Source organism: Danio rerio, chromosome 8 (assembly GCF_049306965.1).
Source record: "Danio rerio strain Tuebingen ecotype United States chromosome 8, GRCz12tu, whole genome shotgun sequence".
NCBI lineage: Eukaryota > Metazoa > Chordata > Actinopteri > Cypriniformes > Danionidae > Danio > Danio rerio.
In genome coordinates, this window is record NC_133183.1 from 34,118,011 (window position 1) to 34,143,498 (window position 25,488).

The window sequence follows — 25,488 nt, forward strand, 5'->3', positions numbered from 1 at the left end:
TCAAGTCAAATTTAAGTTTAGAATTTTTTTTAATTTTTGTTTTGATGGATTACTGGTGATTGGAGACTTGGATAGATGAAAATTAATACTTGTTTAAAAAATGATTTAAGAGCTACAAGACAATATTTCAGTAAATTCAAGATGTTTTAAGGCCTAAAAATGTGTTAGATAAAATTTAAGACATTTTAAGACCTCGCCAAACCCTGTATATGAGGAGATTTATTTTGTGTTTTACAAAAGCAGCGCTATTTTCTGTTGAAGTGGTGTTTATTCATAATTTATGGGTAAACTATCCCTTTAACCCACATTTTATTGTTTCATTTAGAAAAAAAAAATGCTACTAGTTGCCACAGCCATATCACCCTGCAGCCCAAGACCAGTTACTCACTGAAGCTAACTAAGCAGGGCTGAGCCTGGTCGGGACCTGGATGGGAGGGGGCACATGAAAAAAAAACTAGGTTGCTGTTGGAAGCAATAATTAACTATTTTAGATACGCTGAATTCACAAAAAAAATTCATAAACAAGAATACACAAAAAATCATTAGGTCTTCTTTAACATTACAGTAATGATTCTTAAATTACAGCAGATATCCTTTAAAATTGATAAAGCCCCAAAATTTACCTTTACCACTTTAAAATACAGTATAAACTTTTCTTACCATGGTAATTGCATTTTAAATTATTTTTGTTAGCTCCTCTTGCCATACTACAAACAAAATATTTATAATATTTGCTTTTGCTTCATAGCTTTATTTTTCTTCTTATCGTCCCCACATTGTTGGATGTGATAATAAATGTTTCTATATCAGGTTAAGCAGCTTTTCTGTCATATCTATTTCAAATTTGAAACACAGTTTTGTTCATCATAAGGCTTTCATTTGATAGAAATGTCAAATTGCATAAGAACTGAAAATAATTATATTAAAAAAAAAAACATTCTTAATAGTATTAGGGATAAAAAAGGTAATGAAAATCATGTACAAAGTAATCAAAAACTGAAGTGCCATTGACTAAAAATATTCATCATAAATTACAGAGGACAGTTGTTATTATTTAATACATTTGATTAACCTGCAAAGCAAATTTTACATCCATAAATGAAAATTCACTAATAGGAAAGCTAATTTTATGGTTTTGTTGACTGAAATGTTATTATGTATTACCAGTATCAGAGACTCTTTAAACAAGAAAACCCTTAGCTCTTTAAAGAGCTCCCACTTAGCTGATAACTGATTATAAAGTGTGTTTGGCATGCTGTCCCAGGAGAGAGCCCTGAGCTCATAAGATCCTCAAGCCCAGGGCTCCCTCCCATTTGTAAGGTGAAATGGGAGTTTGAGCTCAGGTAGTTCTTAAGAACTCCCTCGCTTATTTATGCTGATTAAGAGCTCATCAATGGTGCCAATTTGGTTTGGTCAATTCACCTATGCCGCATGTCTTTGGACTGTGGGAGGAAACCGGGGAACCCGGGGGAAACCCACGTGAGCACAGGGAAAACATGTTAATTCCACACAGAAAAATCTACTGGCCAAGTAAGGATTTGAACCAATGACATTCTTGCTGTAAGGCAACAGTGCTAACCACTGGACTACCGTGCCACCCTGTAAAGGAAAAGGAGGGAGGAGTAGGGGTGGAAGGGGGCATTCTTCAAGATGAAGATAACTGAAGAAACTCTGTTCATTTACAGTGAGTTAAGAATCATTCGATTGGTGAATCATGGGTTGCTGATGCAGGACCAGCTGTGGTCAATCATAAGCATGCAATCTTCTTAAAATTTTTTTATAAATAAACTTCATTTTTGTATATACACATTTGTATATTTTACAATGTATTTAATACATTTTTCATTTTTGTACAACTTTTAACGTTATATTTTGTTTATACTTACCTCTCCATGGCATCTATACTTTTTTGACTGTAAAATGTTATAAGCTATTGTTCTATATACACACAATCAGAATTATTAGCCCCCCACTGATTTTAAAAAAAAAATATTTCCCTAATGATGTTTAACAGAGCACAGAAATTTTTACAGTATGTCTGATATATTTTTTTATTTCTGGAGAAAGTCTTATTTTGGCTAGAATCAAAACAATTTTTAATAAAAAAAAAAAAAAAAAAAAATTATGGTCAAAATTATTTGCCACTTTAAGCCATCATTACAACGACTTGCCTAATTACCCTAACCTGTCTACAGTAGTTAACCTAATTAGCCCAGTTAATCCTTTAACTGTCACTTTAAACTGTATAGATGTGTCTTGAAAAACAGCTACTATAACATTATTTACTGTCATCATGGCAAATATAAAATAAATCAGTTATCAGAGATGAGTTATTAAAACTATTATGTTTAGAAATGTGTTGAAAAAAAATCTACTCTCCATTAAACAGAAATTAGGGAAAAAATAAACAGGGGGCTAATAATTCAGGGCGGCTAATAATTCTGACTTCAACTGTATATAAATGATAAATGTCAAGTGTAAAGTTTTACATATTTGTATGCAAGTGTAACTATTATTGTGTATGAACTATATGCTTAATCAGTATCATTTATGACTTCTGCTTTATTTCCACAAAAGAAGTTGCAGGTAGAAAATATGGTAGCGCTTATAACTGTTGCCAGACTTTGCAAGTAATTTTTTTTTTTTTAAATAATACAGTGAATAAGAACATATTACCATGGAAAACCCTATTACAGTAACAGTATTTAGGATAGAAAAGGTAATGGATAATAATTCTAAAGTAATCAAAAAAGTAAGTGGCATTTACTATAAGCATTCATTTTCAACATCAAGTGTATGTACTGTATGTTACTGTATGTACTCAAAGTGAAATTATTGGTATGTGTATGAAATCCGCTATACAAGTACTCATTTGGCACCAATTCAAATGTGTGCTGATTGCTTGTTTTGCTTTGCTTCAAGTTAATTGTATTTTATCCGGCAGTCCATGACTTTAATTCCTGGCCTATTAAACAATGAAAATGGTGTAGCAAATAAGTTTGACTGAATCAAAATGTCACCAACCATTTGCTTTAGTTAAAAATAAATAAATAAATAAAAAATCGAATTAATATAGCACCACTTAAGACTTCCGTTGTAAAGTCAAGTAGTATCCAGAAAGAAAAAAGAAGATCAATATGGAGGTTGAAAGTGAGAGACGTAAATAATAACAGTAATTCAAGAAATGCCACATTTAATTGGACGTGATTCACACATCACACCACCAGGGATGGTTTCTGGTTATTACATCAGCAAGAAAGTCTTAGCTCTCATATGGTGCGAAAAGGCAGATCGTTGAAAGCTGCGAGGGCAAAACTGTTTACCGCAGCGGATGAAATGCTTTTAGTTGTTTTAATGCTTCACTGCATTATTTCAGACGTTTTTCAACACGGCACCCAAAATCTCAGCTCTGACTGAATGCAAACAGTCTGGAAAAGTTTGTACAAGCAAGCTAACAAAAACAACCACCGGTTTTCAATCTCTACTGAACTTTATTGAAGCTGCATCGATGAAAAAATAGGGTTTATATACTTGAAAATAAAACTAGAGTGAAATGTGTAATGCAGGTAACAGGCAGGAGATATAATGTCTTCTGTGTTAGTGGTGGATAAATAAGGCTTAAAGCGTAAGGCTTTTATTCAGACTCCAAATGCATTTCACAGTGACAGTCGTCCTATTGTACTGAGTCTTTTGCATTCTTTTTTTACACTCTTTTACATCCCATAACAACCAGGAACATCTCCATAAATGTATATGCACTTGTTACGTGTCCTTACAAAAAATAAAGTAAATACAGCTTGCTACAGAAATATATTCTGTAACACTTTACTGTTGGTGCTCATAAGACTGTGATGAAACCTTAATAATCATGACATCATCACATGCATGCTTATGACAACTGTCTTCAAGTGTCATTTGGCCAGTTATGTTATTTTAAATGCGAAGGTGATATTGTTCGAGATGTCTTTGTTATGACAACATGACAAACAAATTCATCACAACCTCTTTGTTTTTGTCATGACAACTTGACAAAACAAAGACAAATTAATCACAACCTGTCTTTGCATTTGTTTTGTCATGATATTACCAAAAAAATACGCTCGTCATAACTCTGTCATAAACATGATTGGAATAAAGTCATTACAGTTGTGTTATAAATATTTTTCAGACAACTTTTTTTTTTTTTTTGGAATTGATTCACAAAATATCTCCTTTTGTGTTCAACGAAAAAAAAAAAACACATTCTTCAAAATATCATCATCCCTTAAAGTCTAGTATCTCAATGCATCTGTTTTAGTCTAGTGCAGGGGTCACCAAACTTGGTCCTGGAGGGCCGATGCCCAGCAGATTTTAGCTCCAACCCTAATTAATCACGCCAATCAAGGTCTTACTAGGTATACTTGAAAGACCCAGGCAGGTGTGTTGAGGCAAGTTACAGCTAAACCCTGCAGGATCACCGGCCCTCCAGGACCGAGATTGGTGACCCCTGGTCTAGTCAGTTGTTTTTCTTCTTTTAATTAACCTCAACTTTATTTTCATTGCTGGTAAAAAAATGAGGCCATTACAGTTGTGTTACAAATATTTTTCTGATAACTTTTTCAGTGGAATCGATTTTGTCATTAATATTTGATTTTAGTAAAAGTGTCATTGCTCTGTCAAATTATTTTATAACACTGTCATTAATATTTAATGACATTTAATCAAAAATTTAATTTGTACTACTGTAGTTGAGATCAAAGTTGATATTAATGATGCACTTATAAAATTCATGACATTATAATGGCCTCATGATGATCATGTTTATGACACATTTATATCCAGTTATGATGTCTTGGTGAATATCAAGTTGTCATGGCAAAAACAGACAGGTCATGATGTATTTGTTTAAGTCAAGTAGTCATAAAGTCATCTCAAACAATGCCACTTTTGCATTCAAGATGACACAACTGAACCAATGACACTAAAGGTTTTATGACAGTCTTATAATCCCCTATGCACCCTCTTCAAGTAAAGCTTAACCAAATATTTACTCAAACATTTGCAGTGTATTTATGGTGAAAATAGACTCCTGTTGGATTAAACTGATGCACATTTGGTTCTTCTGATCTCCGGTGAGTGTTGGAGCATTAGCAGCAATACTTTGTGGAAAGGTAAACATTTACATCCATTGATTTTTTTTTTTTTTGTTCATGTACAGTATGTGTTTCTGCTATGAAAATACTTTCAATCAATCAAAACTGTTAAAGACTTGTCAGTAGTTCCTGATATACTAGAAGCATGATTGGGAAAAAAGCAAATAAACAAAAAAGTAATGTTGTCATGCAGTGTATTGTACATACATACAAAAAATACAATTGTTTTATTATTATTATTACAAGAATTGATATCAATGTAAACACTGCTTGGGCCCTTTCCTCTTTTACCCATCACAAAAACGAGGCATTATAAAATGCCATTCCTTCTTATCACTCCTTTCTTAAACGTTGAAGCTGTGTTTGAGGAAGAAAGAAAGTGTTTTTATTTTTTAAATATGGAAGCTCTTTTTGTTTAAAAAGGTTTGGCATCTGCGTTGTGGTCTCACATCTTCTTCTTTACATGCCCTGGATGAACTCCTGCAGCTGTCGCACGATCTCTGTGTCCACCGTCTCCATCAGAGCCTGAAAGCCCTGATCTCCCATCAGCATCTGCTGAGCCTTCAGCTTTTCATAGACAAACTGCTGGAGAGAGACGCTGTGCACCGGGTCCTCAAGAGCCAGCTATACATCAGGAGGAAGAGCAGAAATACACAACCAATGAGCACAGTAAAGCACACTTACTGCTGATATAGTTAGCTCTGGTCTCCCTTTTAATGGTTTACTTGATATAAACACAAATCACATGCTTCTTTTTATGTTTTGTTTACTTCTAGCTGCATTTTTAGATTTATTACTAGATTAGACAAATTTAGCAAGAAAAGTATAGTTTAAATGAGATGGACTATAGTTTCCTTCTCTTGTAATTAAACTTTATTTTAATTATTTCAAGCTAATATTATTATTTCAAGCTATCATGGAATTTCAGGCTAAACACCACATTTATTTTCATATTTTAACACAGGAATTAAGACTACATTTTCTTTCTCTTTCTATTTTCCTTTCTTTCTTTTTTCCTTTCTTTTTCTCTCTCTTTCTTTCTTTCCTTCTTTCTTTCTTTTTCTTTCCTTCTTTCACAATCACAAAGTTTAATAAAGCAGAATATTTTAACCCGTTCACCTTTTTCTGGTTGATTTAATTATCTGTCTGTCTGTCTGTCTGTCTGTCTGTCTGTCTGTCTGTCTGTCTGTCTGTCTGTCTGTCTCTATCCATCCATCCATCCATCCATCCATCCATCCATCCATCCATCCATCCGATAGATTTTTCCTTCATATATATATATATATATATATATATATATATATATATATATATATATATATATATATACATATGAGCAATATCACACGAGTAGCAGTGTGATATGGCTATATATAGGCACTGGTGGGAGGCATGGCTATCAGCCAATCAGATTTGAGAACCAGACAGAACTGTTGTATAAAAATATGTATCCATGTTATTTTCGTTAAAAATTACAATATTTTTATGTAATTTAGCTCTGTTACCTAATTTATTCAAAGGAAACAAAATTTATTAAGTGGCTTTTTGTTTTGTTTTAGAAATGTTCTAAAAACTTTTGAACACTGTTATCTAATTTATTAAAAAATAAAATAAATACCAACACATTTTGACTATTAAAGGTAGGGAAAAGAAGTTTATCAGTATTAAAAATTATTATTTTTCTTCACTAATTAATAATATATATCTATATATATATATATATATATATATATATATATATATATATATATATATATATATATATATATATATATATATATCTATCTATCTATCTATATATATATATATATATATATATACACATATATATATATATATATATATATATATATATATATATATATATATATATATATATATATACACACACACACACACACACACACCTTAAATATATGAGTAAACAGTAAATAAAGCACAAAACTACACCTAGAAAACCTAAAACATCATAAATGAATACAGATAAAATTAACTGTTAATATTCTTTATCTATTTATAGCATAATTTTAGTTTGTTTCTGCAAAAACAGCAAACTGCATTTGACATGAACAGAAGAAAAAATAAATAAATCACAAAATAATTAATTTGACCTTTTGATGTAAAAAAAAAAAAAAAACATTTTCCAAGATTAAGTACTTTATTTTCAGATACTATTTGGTGGAATAATAAGAAACAAAGATTTAGTTTTCGAGCCTAAATAAAACTTATGTCAGCTTTGAACTCCTAGCGAGCACTACTGTAGTTGACACTTCATTAAGATGAAATAAACCTAAATTATGGGATGCCGATGTTGAATAAATATTCCATGCAACTATATATATTTTTTAGAAGAAGCCCAGAGTTAGTTTGTAAGTCTGAATGAATTACTGCAATGTTATGATGTGGAACTGCAATGAAACAATAAATCACTTAAAGCTGTCACAATCATACCGAGATAAAAAATAAAAGTAAAAACACAAGATGCAGCCTTACAAACGCTCAAAATAACATATTTTCTGACTGGAAAAACAAGGTGAAACAATGATGACAACAGCAAAAAATGTCTTAAAACAGCAAATAATAACAAGAACATCAACAATAAATGTATTAAATAAACAGTTAACACAAGGAGTGCAGATATAAAGTCACAAATGATGCTGAAACATCATCATAAATATATAATCACTACATAATCCAAATGTATTTAATATTTAATAGAATTCTGTATCTCTCCATGAATCTGAAACCAAATGTTTTGGTGCTAAAGCAAATGCACTGATCAGAGCTCAGATCACTTTTGACTTACAGTAACAAATGAAGACAGAGATGAACATAAAAGACTGTTTTCCTCACAGTATTTCAGTGCTGAGAGCTGCACTAAAACAAAGGCCTGACATCTCCACCCTCATTAAGATGAATACATTAATATAGTTTGCTTTCCATTGCACAGTCATAGGAGTGTTGTGCTATACTTCTGTCATATTTGCGGAAACACAATACATGATTAACGTTTATTGATAAAGTGCTTTAAACTGCACTGTGAGACAAAAGCTGTTTGACAAAACAAATGTTCTTTCCTGCACTTGATTTGAATGTTCATTACTATCACTTTTTAAAAATAAAAAAGTTTGAAAAAAGTTTTTATTTATTAGGTGCTGCGATTTAATCATTGAAACTAGGGCTGCACAATATATAGTTTCAGCATCAATATCGCAATGTGCGCATCCACAATAGTCACATCGCAAAGATATTCAATGTCCAGTCTGAATTATAGTTGACTGGGAGCTTCAGAATTGTATTTAGTCACTGTATTTATATTGGATTTATATGATTTATGCATAAATAAATAAACACATTCCTTACTGGGAATTTTTGTCTGGTTTGTAGTCCAAATATCTACATTTTAAAGAGAAAACAAGATTATTTCACCTATCCAACTGTCAGATAATTTCATTAAAACTAGAAAAAACATCTTATTTTTCACTTATTTCTTCTGAAGGTAAAAACTAAACCATATTTTCACTTGGTCTAAAAATTGTTTTGATATTTGGACTACAAACAAGATATAAATTAAGAAAGGCATTTTTTTTCCTTCATTTTATTATTCAATTTCTGTACTTGAATACTGTTAAAACTCTCCAGAAAACAGTCAAATAAAACTGTATTCATATCGCAAAATATTTATCGCAGAAAATTTTTTTTTTTCCAATATCATGCAGTCTTATTTGAAACAATCTAACATTCTAACTAAAACATTCTGCTACCTAAAAATTATTCAGTTCTTCAATATATATATATATATATATATATATATATATATATATATATATATATATATATATATATATATATATATATATATATATATATATATATATATATATATATATTGAAGAACTGAATAATTTTTAGGTAGCAGAATGTTTTAGTTAGAATGTTATATATATATATATATATATAATTTTATATTATATATATATATATAATTTTAAGCTAAACATTGACCTTTTTAATGATTTTTAAAAAAGCATCATGCTTTAAAGAGTAAAGTCTGTCAAGGTCACTGCATTGCTGCACTCATACAGGCAAACTACAGCTATCTATAGTATAATGCAGAACATAAATTATTCTCTGCTAATGAGGGGGGAGGGACATCAAAAGAATGAAACAGAGAGCTGGAATTAGCATAGCTGCATACATTAACCTGATGCTTCATTCTCTACTATCTGTCAAATGCCTTAAAACATCAAAATAAATGCAACATTATAGGGAGCACACTTTGCAGGATGTCATTTCAGCCATCTCCTTGACAGCTGTTGATTGAAGTACACATCGAGTAAAACTCAACAGCAATGTTGTGGTTATAAATATACATCAAAAGCTCGTTAATACATTATACGTTTATTTAAAAACCATTAAATGTGTGATGGAGCGTACATCTGTCAATGTGATGAGGATTAACAATGCCAGCTGTGATTTTTTTGCTGTGATTATACTTATAATTCACACTAAATTAACTCTAGCAGCTACCCTGCGGCATATGAGAAATAAAAGAGGAAAAAAGTCATTCTGCAGTACTTTCGGATTTAATGATTTCAAATGCCACCATCTGCAAACTGTAATATTCTCCAAAAAGGTTAAATATGACAAATGTCTAACACACACTCTCTCTCTACATGATATTGGTGTAAAACATAAGACTCAACATTTACCCTCGCTAAGACATTTGCACAGAAAGCTTACTACCAGTATTCAGATCTTCCCCCTAAGACATTTGATCAGATCAATTAATCTGATTCTTGACCTGCAATGGCCAAAGCAAAGGTGCCTTAATGTGAAAATATCTGACCAACCACCAGATTAGAAACATGTTGCCCCCTTTGAGGCTATGTTAACATGACAATGAGGTAATGAAATAAAAATTTTCTCTTGCATTATAATAAATTTTCAAGTTTACATGTTGCTTTTACACATTAGTAAAATGACCAAAAATGTTTGCAAGGACAGTATTTGGTGCTACCACCTTGTTAGTAGACAGTACCTGTAGGCATGTGCTGTTGATGACTTGGTGCTAGTGTGTATGTTTAATTTGCCATGTGTTTAATAGTGCTTTCACACTAGCACTTTTGATCTGCACCCGGGTTTGTTTGACATCAGTAAGATACATTTAGCTAGTGTGAAGGTATCTTCTGAACTTCAAAGAGGTGGGCTGCATCCGAAACCGCATGCTTCCATACTATATAGTACGCTAAAATCAGTATGTGAGCCGAGTAGTATGTCCGAATTCATAGAATTTGAAAATCAGTAAGCGAGAAGTACCTTGACTTACTACTTCCGGCGAGATTCTGGAGTGCGCATCCCATGCATGCTGCGCTATCCCATCATGCCCCGCGAGCGAATTCATAAATGGGAGTAAAGCGACGCAATTGGTGCAGGTAGGTCGCATGACCATGACAAAATGGCGGATGTAGTACAGTACGTCAGAATTCCATTTATACTTTTCACGTTCATACTGTATAGAACGTACTTTTCTAACTGCCGAGTAGTACGTTTAAATTCAAATGCAGTACTGAGTAGTAGGCGGTTTCGGACGCAGCCGTGGTCTGGGGTACAGTTCACTCGAACTCTGGTCCAGTTAACTTCTGGTACAAATGCGATCGTACCAAATAACGGAAGTGAACCGACAACTGTACAACAAACTAATGTTTTCATAACATTCATTTGTGTGTGTGTGTGTGTGTCTGTCCATCATGTACTGTACCTCGGTGACAAGCGGGACTGAGCCAGGGCAATCACAGTCATAATATCTGCTTGTTTCCTCCAAAAACAGCTTGTGCAGACATCGAGTAATGTTCTGAACATGTATAATATATATTTTTTTTGTGGCAGATGCGAGTCGCTTTCTGTATGTCCAAAACCAAAAGATTCAGTAAAAGCAGAACGACCATGATGTGTGTATGCCTTTCCATTTTGGTGCTTTGCTTTTGTGGCCGTCACCTAGCAACAGCCATACACAAAACAGCAGCTTAATGACACAAGTGTACCAAGGTTCAGTAGGAAAAAAAACAGTGTGAACACAAACCAACTGAGAAGGTGGCAAGGGGGGAACAATCGAACTTGAGTACGGTCTAGGCAATTAAACCAAGTGTAAAAGCGCCCTAGGATGTATCTCCACTGTTGGATGTATTGTCAAATAAATCAGCAATAACAACACAATCACATACTCCACCATTGTTGTGTGTTTGCTTGCACTTGCCTTGAAATCTATACTTCTGTACACATACTATACATGTGCATAACGTCATCATTTTTAAAGACTTTCATTTTTGGGTGTTTGCACAAATAAGACTATGGTTTTGCGATTTCAAAACCTTCCCTCTTAGAACCATTGTTTCAGATTTATGCATTTTAAATCTCAAAATGCAGCGGTCATTAAAACAAACAGGCAAAATACATAAAATACTTCCTATTTTAGGCTGAAAACGTTGTGCAAATGACCCTGAGACGTATCCCAATAAAATCAACTGTTTTAAACTTGGGATTCTGAGGTCATTTAGATTAGAGTGCTGAATCCTGCTCTTGGAGTGCCATTGCCCAGCTTACTTTAGCTCCAACCCTAACTAAGCAAACCTGATTCAGCTAACTACAAACTTCCAGACAGGTGTGTTGAGGCAAAGTCGCTTTAAGAAAACGCCTCTCGGATAGTCTATCTGAATGGGGAAACATAAAATTCTCCAAAACGGTTAGCTAAGTTTACGATTACATTAAATATTTGGTATCACAAATAAAATTAAACAACAACTGACTCATAAGTTTTATTTCTAAATGTCCGAATAAAAAAAAAAAAAAAAAATTTAAATCGGCATATTTTCAGGTGGCCCGAGCTAATGCGCATACGCACTCAAAAGAAACGAGATCACGACACCAACCACATTTATGGCCGTTTTACACATTATCATCCTCTGGATATCATCAAGTGATCATCTGGTTGCGCTGCTCTTCTGAAGTAATCCACAACTTGGGTTTTGATGGTGAATCTCCCCCAGAAATAAGAGCGATTGAGTAGTTGCTGTCATGTGACCTGTTTGACAGGACGGATTGTACCTCAAGCTTGTTTCATACAGATAACAAAACTAAAAATCTTTTGATTTAAAGTGCACTTGCTTCATTTAAAAGCACAGATTTCAAGCTTTATGTGCATATATTTCTTATGTCTGTAAAGCAAGTATTTGTAGAGATTCCAGTGTTTGTCCGAGCATCTCCAACAGTCTATATCAATCGCTGCTTGGCTCCTGTACAACTAGGCAAGGCTTCATTCGCCATATTGACCGTTATACTTTTCCCCATTCAAAACTATACAAGTGAAATGTTTTAACAATTCTATAGTCTTTGGTTGAGGCAAGTTAAAGCTAAACTTTGCAAGACCGTGGCCCTCCAGGATAAGGTTTAGACACTCCTGATTTAGATGGTTACTTTGACAACATGTTGAGACATGGCCTCAACTAAATCTCTGAAAACGATATCTGGCATCAAGACATTAGCAGCTAATCTGTAAAGTCCTGCAAGTTCACGAGCACCATGGATCAGATTTTTCAGTTCAGCACATTTCAAAAACTCCAGATTGTCCACTCTGCCCTTCAAGATCCATTTTCCTGAAGTTTCAACTATGATCCAACATAGCTGATCAAGCAAATTAATGTTGTCAGGATTACTAGAAAGCTACAGGGAAGCAGGTGAGATTGATCAGGGTTGGAATTAAAGAGTGATTGGCTGTGTTCAAAATCACCAACTACTCAGTAGGTACTGCATTTGCATATAAATGCAATACTTGACCATTTGAAAAGCACGTTCTATACAATATGAATGGGAGTAGTATGAATGCAACTCGGATGTGCTACATCCGCCATTTAGTTGTGATAACATGACCTACCTCTTCAGTTGCGTCACTTCACTCCCATTCATGAATTCTCTCGGTGCATCATGGCATAATGTAGCATCCATCGGATGCGCACTTCAAAGTCTCGTCGAATGTAGTAGGTCATTCAGGTACTTCTTGCATACTCTTTTTTTTTTATTGTATGAATTCGGACATACTACTTGGTTCGCATACTGTTTTTAGCATACTATTTAGTATGGAAGTATGCAATTTCAGACACAGCCTATTATCTGTTTAGTACCAAAGTTAGAACTGTGTTCACATGATGGTTTTTGGTTGCAAACCACAAAAAGTTTGCTTTATTACAGTGGTAGCTTGTTTGTTGCTTACAGGCATTAACAATCAAAACAAACTGAAATTTGACATCAAACAACGGTTAACTAGAAGTGCTAGTATGAAAGCCCCCAAACTGCAGGAATGTGGATCTAAAGAGCCAAAGGCAACAACGTACTGGAATGAGATCTAAAGAATCTGGAAGAAACACCTCCACCTACTGTTCTTTGAACTATTACTGAACTCTTGAAGTTTCTGATTGGACTAGACAGGTTAGCCTTTCCTCCCTACATGCATAGCTGAGGACCGTGATACGGCTTGTTCTTCTTTGTAGATGCTCTGGTCCAGATGTCTAGGTATCACTACTTGGTGCTGGCACAGTTAATTAAGCGATATGTGTAAAAACTACAATCCAAATCAATCCCAGGATCCAGCAAAACATCACCACAGCATACAGTAACACTGCATCAAACAACTTGCTTTCTTATTTTTCTTCCTGCATAGTGCATCCCGATGTGATCTTTCCCATACAAAAGTGTAGCTGACAGTTGAAAAATTACAAATCTCATCAAACAAGACTCTGTTGATCTTTATTGTTTCTATCCCAAACTTCATCAAACCATTTAGCTAATGTACTGTTTACCCTACTGTAAGTTGCCAAAGCAGAAAAAAGATGAACCATCCTCAAGGGGTCACAGAGAATTCTACAGATGCTTAAACAGATTGTTTATACAAAGATTCACAAGGTGTTTTACTAAGCTGGAGTTGGGTTTAAAGTTAAAGTCAAGTGTCTTTACAGTATAATCTGTATCATCAAATATCCCTCATCCCTCATGACTTGCCAGGCAAAACCAGAGCTTCGGAAGTTGCTATTTCTCTAATTAAAAGAGATAAAGGCTGTCCTTTAGAAATGTAACATGGTGCTAAAAAAGACGATGACAGATCTGGAGAACAACAATATTCGAATTTGTAAAGCACAGCGTGCATCAAGGAAAGTGATCCAATAATAATTTTCAAAGGTTTCCTTCCTAAACTACTGGAGTTGCTAATTTAATGTAGTGAAATCAATCACACCCACGGGGGCTTTATAAATTCCCACAGGGTGTTTTTAATCAAAACCCATCAATGCTGCAGCGATTCTAACCATAGCTAGAGGCAAAAGGCCAGCAAGAGTTTGAGGATCAGCTTCTTTACATTTCTCCTGCAGTTTGTGTCACAAAGAGAAACTTCAACTTGGTCTGGACTAGACTCAGGCATAGGTTTTCAAATTAGCTTTCCATTAACCTACTAGATTACACACAGTAAACTTCTTCCACTGTTCCTGCACTTTCAGCAGAAGACAGAGGTCATCATGGGAACCCTTACTGATCTGTGGCTACACATCGCAATAGGCAGCAAACAGTGTTTTGACATTTTTCTATCACAGTCTGCATTAAGTTTTATGAGCACTTTGATGTACAATAGCTTTTCAGTATGTCAGAACAGACAGGTTTGCCTTCATTTCCAATGTGCATCAATGAGCAATGGGCTCCACTGACCCTGATGCCGGTTCACCGCTTGTCCTTCCTTGCACTTATTTCGGTAGGTACTAACCACTGAAAACATGGCAACATCCCCAAGGACTTGCTCCAACCGAGCCCGACCCATTAACTGGCCCTTGTCACAGTCACTTCTGCTCATATCTCCTGTCACCAACACAATAAATTGAAGCAGTGACTGTTCACTTTCTTTCTAAAATACACCACCCCTCTACAGTTGCTACCTTAACAGTATAATCAATGTTCTGCACTTCATCTGTCAGTAGTTTTAATGTTGTGGCTGATTAGTGTTTATTTGATCATCAAAAGCTGTCAAAGAAAATAATGACACAGGGATTTCCTTGCTTTGTCTGAACCTAATGGAGTGTGTAAGCTCTTGACATATTTAGTCCAGAGGGATTTAGCCTAAATAGTTGCTTATTTTTCTTCCTGAGTGAATTTACAAGTCATAATGGATTGATTTTACAGAGCACTGCATTGACACTGATGACTATACACAGCCATAGACACTAAACTAAATACAACCCAGTTACACTGGATGACATATGAACATTTTTGCAATTTCAGCATTAAAGATGTGACATTTGCAGTAAAAACTTAAAACAAAAATTCACGGAAAGTATACATTAACATTATATTGAAACATCTGTTACAAAAACTTCTAACCAAAGAGTTAAGATATCAGAAATATCCCAATCTGTAAACAAATTTATGTTTTAAATAAAAAAATAGTTTGCAGCATGCAACATACTTTGTAGAAATTCTGTGATTTAAACTGCAAAAAACAAATATAAAACAACTCATATATATGAAGATATAAAGCATAAAGCACTATTAGCACATTTAGCAATTTGCTGCTCTTTTATCGTTGTATCATTTTATTTTTGTTATTTTTTTTTTGTCTTCATAATTAACCAACAAGATATAGACAAATTCTTGCTTGATGCTTTAGAAAACATTTTGCGCAGCTGCCCAGCATATATTAAGGATCACACGCTCAGTCAGATTAAAGGTCTCATTGCCTAGGATGTCAATCAAATTAATCAATCTCTAGCAACGATTAAAACAATAGGCTATTTTATCAGTTCTAAAATTTTAAATTGCGGGTTAATAATTATAGCATACATAATCATATTCAAGTCAATGAAATAATAACTTGCTGCTTTTTTTTCTTGTTAATAAAAAAGGCAGTGTGGTGCGCCTAACGTTTTTGGAACGTAAAAGGACGTTTAGAGTGATCGGCCTCTAAGGCGTTTTTTTTTATAGTGCACAACAGCAAAAACGTGAGGCACATCAGATGGTTAAAACACAAGTCGTACAGGGTGCATAAGCAACGTGCAAAACGCTCACTGCCATTTAAAAGATGTGCCTCTCAATGCAAAGAACGTGTTCAATGTGTTCGTTACAGTGCTCATGCTAAATGAGCCAGATTGTTTTAAAGCAAACTGATTTAAAATAGATTTTAATAGGCCATTTGTTTTATTTATTGAGTCAAAGCAGTGTGAATTTAGCATTTATTATTATTATTATTAAGCAAGAGATGGTTCATGAAAAAAACTAAAAACTAAACTAACCGTTTGGTTTTCATGTCAGGTTGGGAATGTTAATTGTTTGGTTCCTGCATTTAAAAAAATATTTGACAAGGAAGCCAGCGTTTAGTAGTGTTTAAGTTTTTGATTGTAATGTATGATCCCACAGTATGGATACCTGCCATCTGCATGTGTTCCTTCTTTCTCTCTCTCTCTCTCTCTCTCTCTCTGTTATTTAGCAAAGTGGTGTAAAAGTTTACCTTTGATTCTGTCAATACCAGGCTGAAAATGAAAAGCTACTAGAGAGCAACATGATTTTTAAAATGTCACCTGAATGTTGCGAAATGTAGTTTTCACAGAGCATTGCACTGACACTGCTGACTACACACACACACACACACAACTGACATAAACTATAATACAATTAAAAACCAACTGACATCAACATTTTTCTCTGAGTCTTTAATTGACTTTAAAAAGTTTCCTGGCATTTTCATGACACTACCAACACACCTGACCCTTTATGCTAATTACGTGACCTTTTAAGAGTTTTGCAATATGTTGAACTAGCAAAAAAGGACACAAATATATTATTTAATATTTTGTAATCTCTGACACGAGTACCGCCAAACCCTGATGGTGCTTTTAAAGAAACCACAGTTACAGTTACAGTATCAAAAGTTGAAATAGGAATGAATTGTTCCAAGATAAATGGTGCTGCTTGTGGCCTTGGAAGTCACACAAAAACATACACACGGACTAAATCAGATCTTTCCAGTGATCCAACATAACCTTGATGTTTTCCTAAGAACTCAATCGATCTTCAGAAGGAAAAAAAGAGAAAGACTAAGATGCGTTTTTACAACCACAAAGCATCATCTTTCAGCTTTGAGAGATAATAAACATCTTCATCATTATAACTAGAATAAATGTGCATCGAGGATTCTTTTACGAGTGGATGAATTGAAGTGCAATAATATAAGATTAGCACAATGCAATTGGGATTCATACAAACTAAACACGCAGGTCGAATGACAACATAAAGCACCATTGTCAGCACTCACACAGAAGAGACCCTGAATTTGAGAGGGTTTTATTATCTCTAAGGATAATCAATTAGTTTTGTAGAGAAGAGTGAAATCTGAAGTTCTCAAAATGGGTTGTTATTGTAGGACACAGATACTCCTGCATTACCAAAACCATAAAGACTATGAATGGTTGAGGCACACAAATGGCAGTCAGACACAGGAAAGTGCTGGGACCTTGAACAATTGGAGTGTTTTGTTAAAAAAGAATGGGTTTAAGGAAAAAGGCACTCCAAAAAGGATCTTTGAAGTATTATTCTGACTGAGAAAAGCTAGCGCTATAAAGCAGAGAGGCCTCTAGAAAAAATCCAGCTCAAGCTGCTCTGAACTTTTAATGGATTTCCGTCAAACGAATGAAGTAAGAATAAACTCGAAGAAACAGACGTGTAAACGCCAATAAAGTCAAACTCAAAAGTCAAGGTGGTCATCTATATTTAAAGCTTGTCTGTTTTCACTTTATTTTATGTTGGCAAGGATCTTCTGTACAGACTTTTAAAGTGACCCTACTATGGATATTTGAAAATTACCTTTCATACAGCTTGTAGCACAGCTCTAAGTGAATGAAAACATCCTACAAAGTTTTAAACCGGAAAGTGCACATGTATAAAGTTTCTGAAAAGAATCTCATTAAAATGAGCTGTTTTCAAAACAGATCTGAGGACATTTTAAGATTTTTTACAACGTAAACTGAATTATGCTGATAACCGTGACCATAGAACCATTATATAAACCAAACCGAGTATATTTAAATTACTACTCTAACAAAATTATTATCTACTGTCACACAACCCATTAGAAATCAGTCCAATATGCTGATTTGAAAAGAATGAGGCATTAAAGTGCTTAGCTTCAGCTGGTGACCATGTAAGAGTTGCAGAGAGCTAGCTGCTGGCTAGCTTTTTTATGTTGTCATTTCACAGCGATAACATGACTGAAGGAAGATTTTTCAGGATTGTTATGTGCTTTATTAAAGAATGCTTTCTCACTAGACTCAGACATCAATGAATGGTGTAAAATTGAAGCCTTGTTGTCTTTAACATCTTAATAAGCCAAAAGTGCACGTGCACAGACTAATAGGTCACCTAATCTGCTCCTGTGTCATTACCTTGTGTCTCGGTAGCCACAAGCTTGCTCCTCATCAGTTCAAATGCTCCACGTTGTTTCACGCTGTGCCTTTTCAGAGACTCTCCTCCATCCCAGCTCCACCTGTGTTAGGTCTGCTACGATGGTCATATATGTGTTATGTTTGCAGCAGCAGCGTGTTATATTTTCAGACACTATGTCTGTGTATATGCTGGCAGTAGCAGGTCTCAGTACTTGCTCTGTAATAAGAATCAAAGCAGCAGCAGCAGCATAGCAGATCTATACCGCCAAGACCAAATACATCAACATTACCATATAAATAATCATTACCATACTAAATCCTGAGAGTGTTCATGACAAAATAACGTCTATGGGTGTAATTTCCAACATAGAGCAGTCATGACAAACAGGGTCATGGGATCAATCACAGCAAATTAGTGTCACACAAGGGAAATTATTGGTAGGGGAAATGTATTGTTGAGCAAAATATAAATGCATATTATTAGAAAATAAAGTTGTTTTTATTTTTTATTTGCCTGCATGTCGATCTGTTCTAGTCGCTTATAATAGCAGAATTTTAAGTAAAACTGCTAAATTATTTGCTAATAATCCACAAATAACTTGGCTTTATTGAAATATTTATAAAATGACAAACAAATACAGCAATTATCCGGACAGTAAAAAACAAAGACAATATTTAGAAAAGGTCAAGAGCTGCACGGTGGAACAGTGGGTAGCGCCATTGCCTCGATTAAAAAGGTCACTGGTTCAAACCTCGGCTTGGTCAGTTGGCATTTCTGTGCGAAGTTTGTATGTTCTCCCCATGTTCGCGTGGGTTTCCTCCGGGTGCTCTGGTTTCTCCCAACATGCGCTATAGGTGAATTGGGTAAATTTTCTGTAGTGTGCAGTATGTGTGTGAATAAGAGTGTATGAGTGTTTCCCAGTGATGGGTTGCAGCAGGAAGGGTATCCGCTGCGTAAAACATATGCTGAAAACAAATGCTGGATAAGTTGTCAGTTCATTCCGCTGTGGCAACCCCTGCTTAATAAAGAGACTAAGCCGAAAAGAAAATGAATGAATGAATATAAAACCAAATAATATACGACAAACAAACATGATATTAAATCCAGCATGACCAGCTAGGACACATCATGAAAAATGTACTTTCTTTTCAGTTCATGAGTTGCATTCATGATTTGAATGCATTGCATATGAAGTCCACAGGTATTTATTCTGCTTGTGTTTCATACAGTAAGTGAAGCCCAATGTGGCCGAATAAATTTTCCGATATTTTTAAATAAAGGATGTCAGCTATCGACCAAAAGTCTTTTCAGATTATTGCACTGTATGTGCACTTAACCCATATTTTGGTATTTACAGTTGAAAATCACTTACAAAAACGAACACGTATTCTAATCTCATATATAAATTGTCAAATAAATAAATAATGACTTTTAACAATAATGGCTTTTTATAAAGAAATTAAAATTAATATTTTTTTATTTATTTATTAGGAAATGAAAAAAAAATCATACTTTAATAATACTATCAATGACGATGATGATGATGATGATGATGATGTTGATGTTATCTATCAGGGTATCTGCACATTTTTTAACAGAAAATTTAAGACCTTTTAAGACCTTTTTAAGTCCTCTAAAATGAAAATTTAAGACTTTACCTAAAAAAAAAAAAAACAGGAAAATGTTCAGTGTGAACACAGAATGATGTGGTGAAGTATGGCGGCAAATCTATGGCGGCAAATCAATGGCAATATAAATCGAGCGCAGCGGTGATGTTTGCGCGCGAGGAGAAGTGAACCGTGAGCAGATTTCTTGGTTGACTTGGTTTACTTGTTATCTCTAACGCTATTGGCTACTGTGCCTTTCCGGAAGTTAGCCGGGATTGGACGCAAGTTAAAAGATCATGCCGTTAAATATATATACAATTTGCAAGTCATAATCATAAGAAACTTTCTGAGAACTTTATGAACTTTATGAGGATTCAATCTCGAGAAACAGTCAAATAATATCCAAAATAATGACTTGCATTCTTGTAACATGACTTTCTGAACCCATTTGATTTGTCCGTGCAGCACTTGTCTGGTTTGTTGTATTTTACTTCATTATTAACCACAACAGCAGTGCTCATTATTACACTTGGGGATGATCTTTCTAGGAAATATTGTCTTCAGAAGAGTTTATTTGCGTTTTAGATCTTTATAGATAATTATAATTAATTTATCTTTATAGATAATTGTTAACATTGTTTGTAATATAGATCAGTGTAAAATATATATATCTATATATATTATATATATTTTTCAATCTCATTTTTAGTTAATGATTGAATAACCTGCATATAAAGACTTCAATCAAAAATGATTAGCCCAATTAAACATAAAAAATACAGTGACAGACATTCAGATGGGTTTTTATCGCCACCTATTGAGCAACAATTTAATTTCTACAATCTTCGTTTGGCTTTACTCACTATCCATTACATCATTCCACTTCAGAGGCATACAAATACTACTTTCTATACGACAGGCCCACATCTTAAAGGTCACATATGCAGTTGAAGTCAAAATTAGTAGCCCACTTTTTTCTTGTTTTATTTCGGCAAGAATAAAAGCTGTTTTAATTTTTTAAAACCCATTTTAAGGTCCATATTATTACCCTCTTTAACCTATTTATTTTTTTCGAAAGTCTACAGAACAAACCATCGTTATACAATAACTTGCTCAATTACCCTGCCTAGTTAACCTAGTTAAGCCTTTAAATGTCACTTTAAGCTGTATAGAAGTGTCTTGAAGAATATCTAGTCTAATATTATTTACTGTCATCATGACAAAGATAAAATAAATCAGTTATTAGAAATGAGTTATTAAAACTATAATGTTTAGAAATGTGTTGAAAAAAATCTTCCCTCCGTTAAATAAAAATTAGGATAAAAATAAACAGGGGGCTATTAATTCAGGCGGGCTAATAATTCTGACTTTAACTGTATAGTGGAATAACAGACTAATGGCAATATATTTACTATAAACCTTTGTACTTTATGCACTGCATGCATGTATAGCCTATTTTGTATACTATTGTCCATCCAATTTATTCTGACTTGTTCTTCACAGAAAATGAGTCAAGGACAATGAATCTTAGAAAAAAAAAAGATTTTTGTAAATTTGAACACGTTAAGTTTGAGTTCAGTTTAAATGTAGGTGCTAAACTTCATCAAATGGTTCAAAACACATTTAAAGTCTGAATTATTCGTCCTGATTTAATAGCCCATGTATATTTTCCCCAATTTCTGTTTAATGGAGAGATCTTTTGCCACATGGTATAACTCTCTCTTTCTCTCCCAAGTAATAAAGTTTGTTACAGAAATAAATCTCATTATTTTGATATGTCATTATATGACTTGGTCATGATGGTAAGAATAGGCATTATTATGAGATTAATTATTTAAAAAAATATCTCATTATTGAAAGTAAGTCTCCACCTATTATTACTGAGAAAGTAAGTCTATGTTTCACACTGTGACATTATGATAAGATTTCCTATATAATTTTATTTAACGGGGAAACTAGCTTACCTGCGTCCAATCCCGGCTAACTTCTGGAAAGGTAGAGTAGCCAATAGCGTTAGAGATAACAAGAAAACCAAGTCCCGCCCTAGGACTCACAAAAATCTAAACTGTTTCGCGCGAGCAGAGAGAAGAACCAGCGAGCGAGCGGAGAGAACTGATCGCGCGCGCGCTGTAGGCATGACCTCGCTCGCGAGAGCGTACATCGTGCGCACAGATGATAATGTGCACGCGCGGGACTTGTTTTCTCGCGCTGGATCACTTGAGCGCGCGCGTGAAGATCCCCTGTGCGCTCGCGAGCTGTAATTTTCTCGCGTGTAGACCTGTAATCTGCTCACGGTTCACTTCTCCTCACGCGCAAACATCACCGCTGCGCTCGATTTATATTGGCATTGATTTGCCGCCATAAGACGAGTCGGACATGATATTTAAGATCCCACATGAAATTTAAGACCTCCTTATGGAAAATTACAGAATTTAAGACATTTTCAGACCTTAAAAATCGAAAATTTTATTTAAGACATTTTAAGACTTTTTAAGGACCCGCGGGGACCCTGTCTATTTATTTACTTTTAAAGTCCACTTTTACAATTTGACACATGCAAACCACTGCAGAAATGTTCTTACCAACAGGCCCATGTCATCGACATATATATTTCTTAATAAATAACCTACTATAACTGAATGCTATATATTTTGTTTACACAAGCTTTGGAGAGGCAAAATAAATTCTTAATTCCACTTTTAAATAATAGTCACCTATAGATTTTGTATTTTTTATTTTATTTTAAACAAACAGGGAATAGAACACAGCCAGGAACTATGTTTCTAACTACAGCTCCAGAGGTGTGGTTGCAAGCATACAAGTTTGCATTGCAGTTTGCAAATGTTTGTTGAATTGACAGATTTGGGAAACACCAAATCAACAAACTGTTTATAACGATGGAAATTAAAACCTTACTTGGCTAACGATGGTTTTTGTAAACACACCCCAGGGTGATTCAAAAGGAATACCAAAACTTTAAAAATATGTATTTAATCAAAGAAACATGATGGAACCTTGGTCAATGATCAATGTGAAGAGTACTTAAAAAGTTTTTTTCAGTAGAAAACAAGTTAATTGAGGTTTCATATGACCTCCTCCGGACACTCGAGTGACATCAAGCCGATACGTCAACTCTTTGTAGCATCTCGGGCATAACAGTTTGGAAAGCTGCAGTTATTACTTCTTTTAGTTTCTCAATGTGAAACTTCAGAGCTTCCTTAAATCGATGACAGAAAGAGCTTAGCTCTCTTTTTCTTTCTTCTTTGCAGAGTTCTCACTTTTCAAAGTTGTGGTATTCTTCTTGAATCACCCTGTATATTTAACATAAAAAGTGATGGAGCAGAGATCTGGAGCTCCTAATGTGATTTAGAAGCATAAATAAAAGTAAAGCTGCAGAATTTGTGAATTAATGGTTATTTTTACAGTGTGCACTGATTTCTTTGAAGCTGAAGTTGAAATGGTTCATGTTGTGCCTCATTCCCTTGGATAAGATGCAAAAAAGCATCCTCCAAAACATGAATGTTTCCTTGATTGAACACTGTAAGTAATATTTGATATTGAATAAACTAAATTCTTTCTGATTACCTTTTCAATTTGGGTGAATATTCCTTTATAATTCTTTCCAAAAACAGGACTGTCAGTCTTAAGTAAAAAACAAGAACCACATTTGGAAAAGAAAAGCCATTAGAGAACAATTGGATCATGGCTCCCTCTCATACTGCCATGAAGTGTCTTTTCCACAAAAGAAAACACATGTCAGTAATATCACCGCAGCTCCATTTGCTGTCCAGCACAATCTCAAAATCACAGTCTCTAATGCTCTACAAACCAATCGATGCTCGCTTAAATGCTCCTGGGTCCTTATGCGTTCAAATCTGCAGCCGATTTGGCATACGCAAGTTTCCAGTCTTATAACCCTCGTACACACTTTACAAACACTTGTTCAGTTTACAAAAAAACAGTGAGTTGAAGAATTTAAATTTCAAATTTTAATCCCCATTCTACTTATATTCCCCAAAGTATCCAAAAAGGTGCATTACACCTTCTTATTATGCATTACCTCATCTTTATTTAATTTCCTTCTGTGATTTCTGCAATGTAGAAGACCTTCAAGAGCATGACCTTCAGAGACTAATTATAATGCGCCAAAAAATACACCTGGCCATAAATTTTGGCCAAATATAATATAATGTAATATAATATAATATAATATAATATAATATAATATAATATAATATAATACAATATAATATAATATAATATAATATAATATAATATAATATAATATAATATAATATAATATAATATAATGTAATATAATTTAATACAATATAATAGGCCTGCACGATTTTCAACCAAAAACACAATTTGAAAAGGTGCGATTTTCAAATTGCAAAAGCTGCGATTATTCCTATGACGAGAGAGGCAAACGCGAGTGGTTAAAACAATCCAACTTACATTACTTAAAAAGCAGTCAACTGTTACAGCAGAACTCACGAGCCCCTATTCCACTGCTAGGGAGATGAAATGAAATGTGTAAACTCCATGTCTGCTCTGTCTCTCTCACATAATGCCAGAGCCGCTGTAACCGTCAATTGCAGCCCCCTTCTGTTGAGTGCGGGAACACATTGACCAATCACAGGTGTTTAATAACTCGCTCGACAATGCTCAAAAAGCAAGCAGGATAATATTTACATTGGTTTATTTGCTATAAAAGCTCATGTTGTTCTGTGCATGTCCATGAGTTTTGATGCATTCAAAGAGTGTTTGCTTTGAGCAGGTAAAATTAAAAGTACAGTTCATTTATATGACATTATCTGTCTGCTTGTATTAAAGGACAAAACTGTATTACAAATAATATAGAAATGTAAATATATTTATAAATTATACCTTTTAATACAATAATTCTTGTGCTGTGAAGTAAAATCTAAAATTGTGCGTGGAAAGCATTGTCGATGCTCAGCAAATGTCATGAAATCAATATGAAAAATGTAACAATCTAAATGTAAAGGTTTTAAAGGTTTTATAAGTCTATATACAGTTAAAGTCAGAATTATCAGCCCCCTGTTGAATTTCTTTTTATTTTTTAAATATTTCCAAAATAATGTTTAACAGAGCAAGGAAATTTTTACAGTATGTCTGATATAAAAAATTTTTACTGGAGAAAGTTTAATTTGTTTTATTTTGGCTAGAAAATATGTTTTCAAGTTTTTAAAAGCAATTTTAAGGTCAAAATTATAAGGTCCTTTTAATGTATATATTTTTCTACAGTCTACAGAACA

The 25,488-nt window shown here is 34.1% G+C and overlaps 1 protein-coding gene across 2 annotated transcripts in view; it reads right to left on the minus strand.

Annotated features, from left to right (window-relative positions):
* Positions 1–3,471: 3,471 nt before the first annotated feature.
* ipo11 (importin 11) overlaps positions 3,472–25,488 on the minus strand; it is a 327,032-nt gene continuing 305,015 nt past the window's right edge. The window contains exon 30 of one of the 2 annotated variants that reach the window (XM_005167156.6): positions 3,472–5,756. In XM_005167156.6, the coding sequence (XP_005167213.1) occupies positions 5,592–5,756 (165 nt within the window). In that variant the 3' untranslated portion in view covers positions 3,472–5,591. The remainder of the gene's footprint in view (positions 5,757–25,488) is intronic. The other variant, NM_001159661.1, reaches the window with a different exon arrangement.